General features: G+C 46.8%; 1 protein-coding gene across 2 annotated transcripts; it reads left to right on the top strand.

Annotated features, from left to right (window-relative positions):
• The first annotated feature begins 1,375 nt into the window (after window positions 1–1,375).
• On the top strand, window positions 1,376–9,028 carry shox (shox homeobox). Of its 2 annotated transcripts, none has more exons than XM_037489666.2 (6): window positions 1,376–1,820; window positions 3,371–3,579; window positions 6,352–6,409; window positions 6,597–6,685; window positions 8,306–8,518; window positions 8,932–9,028. In XM_037489666.2, the coding sequence occupies exons 1-6, from the start codon at window positions 1,574–1,576 to the stop codon at window positions 9,019–9,021; spliced, it is 906 nt and encodes a 301-aa protein (XP_037345563.1). In that variant the 5' UTR covers window positions 1,376–1,573; the 3' UTR covers window positions 9,022–9,028. The 2 variants fall into 2 exon arrangements, with proteins under 2 accessions (XP_037345563.1, XP_037345562.1); XM_037489665.2 differs by having other exon boundaries at window positions 6,576–6,685.
• The last annotated feature ends 484 nt before the right edge of the window (window positions 9,029–9,512 follow it).

Raw genomic sequence — 9,512 nt, 5'->3', positions numbered from 1 at the left:
AGGTCCATTAACAACAAAAGGCGCAGTCCGTGGCGCGAGGGAGAGACCTCGACTCGTGCGTCAGTCGGAGCGATGTGAAGCGGGCCCGCTGATAAATGGAGAGACATCAAACCGAGTCATTAGAGAGCTGAGATATGAGACTTTCACAGTGGCGGCCCGCTCAGGGCGGCGCACCCAGGGGATCGCACTCCTCTCCCGGCCTTTTGTGTTGGCGCGCCGCGGACTGATGAACGGCTTAGATAACGTTAAGCCATTATGGGCTCACTTATTCCCAGTAAATAGAGGGCACCCTTTTTTTTCATTTTCGTTCCCACTGCTGATATCTATTAATTTGCGGCCCATATCTGTAACCGGAAACCACAAAAGGATTACAAGGGAATACTCAAAAGAGACCCGGATTTGTACCAGTCAAGTATTCATTAGAGCATTAATCTTGATTAAGGTGTGTGTTGCTGTTTAAAGCTGGCTTGTCCAGTTTCGGAGAAGAAATCAACTTTAAAATGGAAAGATATTAATTTCTTCTTACCCCCGAAAAATATTTTAGAAAATTAAGTGTTGAGGCCTAATTCAATTTGACTGCTTTCCAATTAACTTTATTGAATTTTGTTGTGTTTTCTTTTTTTTAAATATCAGTGATTGACAAAGTCCGTATTTTTCCGATCAATAAGCCACTTTTGAATTATGTATTAACATCCGTCAATCCGTCCATGTTTTTATCTTTTAATTTTCAGAAACGTCACTAACTCCACATTAGAGGTTATAGGTGGATTATGGAGCAAGTCGTGCGCAGAGCCTTCAAACTTGTTTGCTTCAAGAAACTCTCTCTCTCTCTCTCTCACACACACACACACACACACACACACACACACACACACACACACACACACACACACACACAAATCATAGGGCAATCCCACGAAATGTGTATCTCCTAATCGCGTTAATTACGTTTACGTTGAATTAATCAGACATAACACACATGCAGCCTCCACGTAGGGGAGAGAGAGAGAGAGAGAGAGACCGCATTATAATGACCCCGTAATTCAATTAACCGCCTCCATCAGTTCCATCATTGATTTGAGGAAGTAGAAGAAGAAGCAATAGAAGGAGAAGAAAACGAAGATGATGGAAAAAAAGCGGATAAAAGTTGAATTTTGCAAAGTCGAGGCGGCCTGTAATTGCTCAAGACGTAGAGGATTGGAAGAGGTGTGTGTGTATCTGTGTGTGTGTGGGGGGGGTTGGGGGGAGGTGGGAGGGGGGGGGCTGAGGTGGCCGTGTATAAATAGTGTGCTCTCAAATACACAGTCACAACAGCAGGAGTGATCTCACCTCCTTTCCACCCCTTCTATCTATCGCTGCTGCCAGTCCCCCCCCCCCCTCTCCTCCTCCTCCTCCTCCTCCTCCTGGCCCCCCTCCCCAAAAAAAGAACAGGAGAAGAAGAAGAAAAAAAAGGAGTGTATCCGCGAGCGGTAGGCTGCCGGTTTACTATTTAGAGACGGCGAGGGTGCACGTACCGACAAGTCACCGTGGATTCCCGTGACCAGGACCACTGCTGAGCCACAGAGCCGCGACCATGGAAGAGCTCACGGCATTCGTGTCGAAGTCCTTCGATCAGAAGACCAAGGAGAGCAGCAAGGAGAGTATCACGTACCGGGAGGTTCTGGAGAGCGGCTTGACGAGGGCGCGGGAGCTGGGCAGCCCGGACACCAACCTGCAGGACATAACGGAGGGCAGCCACTGCCCGGTGCACCTCTTCAAGGACCACGTCGAGCTGGAGAAGGAGAAGCTCAAGGACTTTAGTGTGTCGAGGTCGAGCGAGGGTAAGTTGCTCCATTGTTTCGTTTTGTTTTATTGGAAAATGGAAGAAGAAATAGCGCGGTGTGTGTCGGCTGAAGTTCCGCTTTTGTTTTTGTTTGTTTTGGGGGGTTTTTTGCACCGAAAAGGACGTTTCCGTTTTCGGGATTTCTTGGTTTTATCCACAATTTACGCGTAAAAAGATCGCGCGCGTTTCGTCCAGGGTACATTTTTGAAGTTAACGTAATTAATGTGTTGTTAAAATAGTTATTGTTGCACTGCAGGAGGCGGGCCCTTCTTGTAGTCGCCGTTTTAACTATTTGGCCGAACGTGAAAGAAAAAACCCACCGTAGCATATCATGTAATTAATAGTTTATTAAATAATCATAATGAGATAGGACTTATTCGAATGGCATTTGTGCCAACATAAGCTGTTAAAGAAAGCAGTACTATGTGTAAGGTAATCTTTTATCAGTTACAGTGCATTAAATTATATTTAGCATGGTTTCAATTGAATTGTAATAATATGATCTGGTGTCCCCTCTAAAAACTGCACCCTTGCAGGGTTGTTACAGAGTTTTGGATTATGTCCCCCCTCCCATAAAAAAAAACCTCAACAAATCACACCATGTTAAACTGCTAAATTCCTGTAAATTGTCAGAACATTATTAATTATGAACAGGTATAAAAGAGTACAGCGTACACAGGGAGACAGCCTTCTTCTAACGTGCAGTGTGCAGCTTTAAATATTTACTGAGTCGTTTTAACCCGTTTCTATATTTATCTTAAAGGAGAATGGAAAGGAGCAGCATTATAGCTCCATTTGGCTGCCCTGTGATTGGATTCATACATAAATGAAAATTTTGTGTATTGGATTGGAATTTGATTCTTTAAAATGTACATTTATATATAAATATATATTATATATAATATAGATGAACATGTGTTATTCCAAAGACGTTGAATATTATTTTATAATAATAATCATTTAAATGTTATTTTTATATATATATATATATATATATATATATATATATATATATATATATGTCTTTAAGTTTTGGAAAAACCCATTTTCATGTCAGATTGCTGCAAACAACAACATTGAGACCAAACAGTACATATTCACAGCAGCTGTCAAATGTGTTACTAATAATAACAACACACCGATAACACTATCTAGTAATATACTGACAGCATGTGGCGTTATGTGATATACAGATATTTGAAAGGATTTAAATAAGAAATGAAATGATTGAAATCTTAAGACGCACCCTTTTGATTGTTTCCCTATTTCTGGCCTTAAATACCGTGGGTTCGTTTTGAGCCCCCCCCCCCCTTTAATGCTCTGCTCATCAGGCCTGACATGGCGTGTATTGACTGATTTACCTTCACACCGCTGCTGACATCACGGGTTGACCTGTGCAGGCTGCACAACGCCGCCACGGCCAGGCCTCACGCGGGGGTGGGGGGGGGGGGCGAGGGGGGGCCTGGGAGGGCCCCGTGATGCGCGCGTCCTGGTGTGAGGCACAGAGAGCTCTGAGTGTGGTGTCTAAACCCGTGGGCCGCCCGACAGGGATATACGAGTGCAAGGAGAAGAAGGAGGACGTGAAGTCGGAGGACGAGGACGCGCAGGGCAAACTGAAGCAGCGGAGGAGTCGCACCAACTTCACCTTGGAGCAACTCAACGAGCTCGAGCGGCTCTTCGACGAGACGCACTACCCGGACGCGTTCATGAGGGAGGAGCTGAGCCAGCGGCTGGGACTGTCCGAGGCCCGAGTGCAGGTGAGGGTTCCACGGGTCACACCTCACGACGAAGGCGCTGGGCCTTTCTCTCCGTGATCTCCGCGAGGCGTCGTGTGTCGCCAGGCAGCCCGGGGGGGGGGGGGGGGGGGGGGGAGTTTTGTTTGTGATGTGTCGTTTGGATCATTCAAACAATAGTCGTCCTCGTTAAAAAAAAGCGTCGCTTCCATAAAATATTGTATTTGTCCTTTTTTCTTTTTATAATCAGGTGAAGGGTTTGACAAGATGCTCATCGTGTTTTCAATCCTTTACATCATACAGTGCAACATGCAACATTTAAAACAACAAAACGAAAAGCCAACAGCTGATTAGTCGACCGTTGGTGTGGAATAACAAATCTAAGAAATACACGATGAGGTCTCCAATATTATTTTAATTGCTCGATAGTTCTCAGTGTCACATATTGGCCTCTGTGATATTCTGTTTCCCCCGTGTCGCATAATAATCCTGGAGTGTGAGTCACAATCTCACCACGGCTGTGACAGTGCTGGAAAAAGCGCGCACAATATTCCTGAGCGCACGTTTGATAGGATTTGTGAATTGGGAGATCGAACATTTACACTGAATATATTTGAAGCGCACGTGACCGCGTCTCCTCCTCCGGTGTACCCAAACGAGTAGTTTAAACAAACGGGAAACATAATGCTCTCTACTTGTGTAGAGGCTGCGTTTAGTGACATCAAACACGTGGTGTGAATCATCGGGGGATGTAACCTGCAGCAGCGGGCCTACAGAGCCAGCAGCCTGCATACACTCCTACGATCCGAGCAGCCTCGGGCTTGAAAACGCGCACGCACGCACGCACACACGCACGCACACACACACACGCACGGGACACACACAAAAAAACCGACTAGTGATTAAAATGAATGAAGAGCCTGAATGGCCGCTTCAGGGGACGCGCTCTTATGTCAACTCGTATCCCTCCTCATTTTCTTTGTAATATCTGCCATTGGCTTGATGTAGTGTCCCCATAAACACAGATTAGAAATAACTCAATTCTGTCCCGATGCTGCTGTTCAGCTATCTAATCGGATGAATAAAGGCCATCGTATGGAGCTTTAGAAGAGCGCGCACTTCCAATTCCGCGCAGTAAGTGCGGGATAACGCCGCAATTATCACTAACAAAGTGAACGGCACGCGCACGGAGGTTATTTATGGTGTAAACGCGGTAGATAAAAACTCAACACACTGACTGTCTGGTTGTGTGTTTTCTGTCATCAAAGCGACCGACTGAAACTCTTAAAAAAAAAAAAAAATCGAGCCTCCATTGATTTATTAATATCATTTTTTTTTCGGTGAGGCCCGTCTCAGGCGCGGGGACACGTTGTCTCCAGATCGAGTGAGAGTGGATTGCAGCACGCGGGGGCCGTTGCAGGCTCCGAGCAGCTGTCAATGAATCTAATTGAAAGTTATGAGAGCTTGGTGAGGAGCAGGCAGTAATTCAGTTAGGACTAATATCTTTGGGTTTCTGGCGCGCGGCTAAATTAAATGTCATTATTCACTGTCTCTAATAAAAAATCAAAAAGGAAATGAGATTAGGGTATTTGTGAAGCGCATCATTGAGTGGCCCTTAATGAAGAAATAACTGTCTGAACCAGTGTAGTTCACTTTGCTTAACATACTGGCGCGTAATTGGAATTGATCCCGGGCCCGTCTAATATTACCCTTGATTTATCTGAGGGATGACTGTGCGTCTATGTAAAATCACCTGGGATGTTCATAAACACCTTTTATACCACCATTTAACGCAGTTGTTAACTCGCCGCCTAAACGGCACTGTGTTATTTGATTTTATATGATCATCACGTTCATTAGGATTATTGTTATCGTTATTGCTTTTGTTATTATTATATATATATCTTTTTAACTATGTAATCATAATAATACAAATAGCACATTAAACATAATAGTAATAATATGTAGTGTGACTCTTCTATTCAAATTATGACATCAGTTTGATAAAAATTAAACAATACAAAAGAGGATTCTTTCTTCCCTCAGTTTAGCTCAGTTATTACGCTCCATTTGACACCACGTGACGCCGATCCACAAGGCTCAAATTGGCTTCACGGCACATCGAGTCCTCGTCATCGTCGTCTTCATCAGTCCTCGCCCTTTGGTGGTGGCCCGCGAAGGGCCGCTAATCTCGCATCTGTAAATGATGATCACGGCGGGGGCCCCCCGGGGGGTGGGGGGGGGGGGGGGGCTTAATGTTATTCACCGAGGCAAATGAGTTTGATGATCATTAACAACAGGCCGCAGCCCACAGGATCAAAGACAGCCGGCTAATTGGGAGGTGGCTAACAAAGTTTTTATTTTTTATTTTAGGGGGGGGGGTCAGTAATATAATCAAAGAATTCCTATGCTATTCCTACACGGTCTGCAGAGAATGTAACACCACGGCCCTCTGTGTACAATGAAGTTAAATATAACATTTACCAATTGTGTGGATTTGTTTTAAAATGTTTTGCGTTTTATTTGATCTGAAATACAATTTATTTATATCCTCTGAACATTTCTTTATTTTTGTCAGCGCCACAGCTTGTAGTGTAATGTAATACAAGCAGTGAAATGAGGCTTCATTAGCTGCAAAACATACTCCTGACTTTTTTATTGGTTACCATCACGTAGCCAAAAATATTTGAATATTATTTGGGACAATAAAAATGAATGACAGTTTTAACAAAATCTGTATGAAGTGCTATTTTTACGTTTGTTTTTCTTATGAATAAATTCCCCTTTCAATTACAGGTCTGGTTTCAGAACAGAAGAGCAAAATGTCGAAAACAAGAAAACCAGATGCACAAAGGTAAATGTAATTACCTTTTTCCTACTCCTACAAATACCTTCCTTATTTTTCTGCATTATTTCAGTTTTGCAATTGTGCCACTTTTGTTTTCCTCTGCATGTGGAAAACAAACAAACAAACAAACTTGCTCATCTCACGTAACAAACGCTGTCTGGCTGTCTGACAGACATCTTTCCCTTCTCTCCAGGCGTCATCCTGGGCAGCGGCAGCCACCTCGACGCCTGCCGAGTAGCACCCTACGTCAACATGGGTGCCCTCCGGATGCCCTTCCAACAGGTAGGCTCGCTTATCTTTTTTTTTTTTTAGATCTGTGTGCCGCCGGGCGAAAGCTTGGCAAATGAAAAAACAAAAACAACCAATCAGAGGGGAACTCAGGTCATGAGAAACTAAATATGCTGAATTACAGAAGAAAAAAAAAAAAACACGCGATGGCCCGGGCATCTCGTAACGCAGAGGTCAGGGGCCGAAAAAAAATAAAAAGACCTGGTCGAAGCCCATTAGAAGATGTGCTTCTGTGGTGGAATCCGTGTCAAAGTCGGCTCTCTATATTTATACCTTCACAAGAATTCAAAGGCCATGTGCAGCAATTAGATGTGAGTGATGAGAGACTCCGTGTGTGAGAGAGAGAGCTAGAGAGAGAGAGAGAGTTGTGTTGGAGGGGGAGGGTGCAGCTCAGACCTCAGTGCACCTTTCACCTCCCGGCAGTGTGGAGAGAGGGCCGAGCTGGGCCCGGAGGGTGGTGGTGGGTGGTGGTGGTGGTGGGGGGGGGGGAGTAGAGATTGAAGAGTCAAACAGGCCCCCCCGATGCCGCCTTGACCCCTCGTGAAAAACACAGCGGCCCTAATTAAGCCGGCGGTGCGGCGGTCGCGAGCACATACATAAAAGGGGTGATGAAACAAGAGGGGGGGGGGTCGAGGATCTGATGTATATTTGAGGTTGAGATGGGGTGAGGACGGAGGTCAAACCGAGCCCTGAATGAACTGCTGTGAATTAGTGACCAACCAGGACAATCTGGTTTTCCCACCAGAGTCCAATGGTCTCAGCAGGCCCGGAGCACTCGGAAGTCCCAGCGTCAGAGTGTCGCCCCGCGTTGTTGGGAGATATTTCTCATTCGATGGCGCAAATGCTGCTGTGTTTCCCCTTTTGCTTTCACTACTTATAGACTTCACTTCAGGCCAATTTGAAAGGGAGAAAAGTGATGAAGGAAAATACGATTTACTCAAGTTAAAACTTTGATTTCAACATAGTTCTATTTTGGTTGGTTGAGTTTCCCCACTTGGTCCTGTGGTGCTTGAAACACGGGAGGCTCGGCTCGCTCCCTCTGAAGTGGGTGGATGCTTCATTTTCACCTACTTCTTATAAAATAATTGCCAAGAATGTGAAAACTGATATCCTATGCTCCTTATGTTTTCTCTCTCTCTCTCTCTCCTCTTCACTCAGGAATATGTCTGGATAAATATTTATAACTCCAAATATGTGGATATCTTTTTAGCGCAAAATTGTTTATTTATGCAATTGAATACATAATCAGGATAACAAGACTGCATATTTCCAAGAGTATGAGGGAGTCCTCAGTCTGAATTAAACAAACCGGCTCTGGGTCCTTGAAAGACTTTGATTCTGGACCATTAAATTGGACGTGGTGTCTGGGTTCTAATCATTAACGTGTAGAATAGCTGACGTGAAAAAAAAAGGCCGCCCTTAACTGTTTTCTCTGAAAACACACTGTAAGCAACAGCTTTGAGGGGGTAAAATTTGAGGGGGAATTTAGTGTCAGACTGTGAAACCTAAACCCTCAACACACACACACGCACACACACACACACACACACACACACACACACACACAGGGCCCGCAGCGTCCACGCTGACTGACTTTTGTCTTTTCTTCCGCAGGTCCAAGCCCAGCTCCAGTTAGACGGGGTCGCCCACACCCACCCGCACCTGCACCCCCACCTGGCGGCCCACGCCCCCTACCTGATGTTCCCGCCCCCTCCCTTCGGACTACCCATCGCGTCGCTCGCCGACTCGGCCTCCGCGGCGGCGGCTGTGGCGGCGGCCGCCAAGAGCAACAGCAAGAACTCGAGCATCGCCGACCTGCGACTCAAGGCAAGGAAACACGCCGAGGCTCTGGGACTCTGACACCCTTCTGACACCCCCCCCCCCTCCCCCCGACCCCCACCCCTCCCCGCCCCCCCCCGGCTGCGCCCGCCTGATGCCCCGTAATCGCCTCTCGCAGCAGACTGAGCCCGAGTGAAAGGGCCGTGACACTCACGAGCTAAGACTAAACTAAACACTGAGTGAGAGTAAACGAGAGGAGCGCAAACACAGAGAGGGGGGGGGGAAGCCAGTGTGTGTGAGAGAGAAAGAGAGGAGGAAAATACAACAACAACAACACAAAAAAAAGAAAAGAAGGAGGGAGCGAAGGAAATTGTCACAAAAACCAGCTGCCAAAACAAACCACTTGTAGAGAACGGTAATTAAATACCAGTGAAATCACCTTTTACTTTTCGCCCCAACAGGCAGGACTCCTGCGGGGCCAGTGGCTCAGTCCACTCCAGGCACAGATCACATCCCAAGGACCGTACAAACACATGTGGATGTCTGTCTGAGGGGCTCGGGGGGCCCCCGGGGAGGGGGGGGGGGGCCCGTCAGACCAGAGGACGTTAGAACAAAGCAAAGTGGCAGGGCAGCAGCAGGGCCAGAACGCAGCGGGGCCTCGCCGCCGCGGGCCCCCCCCCCGCCGCCGCCGCGTTGACAATGCAGAGGGTTGTGTGAGAATGGGGGGGGGGGGGGGGTTTGGGGGGGGAGATACCCTAAAAAACACCACCTCGCCGAGGCATTGGAGCGGCTCTCACCTTTTTTTTTGGCCCCCCTTCCCATTGAAAAATGCAGAAAACATTAAAAAAAGGGGCCTTATCGGCCTCCTGCCACTGTGTCCCCTGCTGTTGCCGAGTGCATGAGCTCTGATGGGGGGGGGGGGGGGGGGACGGGACACCACAGAAATGCTCGGCGGCGTTTTTTGAAAACATGGTTTTTGCCATCCGACATGCCCCCCCCCCACACTCCCAAAACCTCCAAAGTGAAAGGTCTCCATCACGCT

This window comes from Pungitius pungitius, chromosome 10 (genome assembly GCF_949316345.1).
Source record: "Pungitius pungitius chromosome 10, fPunPun2.1, whole genome shotgun sequence".
NCBI classification, from domain to species: domain Eukaryota; kingdom Metazoa; phylum Chordata; class Actinopteri; order Perciformes; family Gasterosteidae; genus Pungitius; species Pungitius pungitius.
The sequence above is the reverse complement of the archived record's forward strand: the minus strand, read 5'-3'. Positions and strand labels throughout refer to the sequence as shown.

Bases quoted from the DNA above. Each gene is read 5' to 3' on its own strand.
- shox (XM_037489665.2), top strand. From the start codon at position 1,574: ATGGAAGAGCTCACGGCATTCGTGTCGAAGTCCTTCGATCAGAAGACC. The intron at 3,580-6,351 runs GTGAGGGTTCCA...TTTCAATTACAG, and splicing joins TGTCCGAGGCCCGAGTGCAG to GTCTGGTTTCAGAACAGAAG. The intron at 8,519-8,931 runs GCAAGGAAACAC...TCGCCCCAACAG, and splicing joins TCGCCGACCTGCGACTCAAG to GCAGGACTCCTGCGGGGCCA.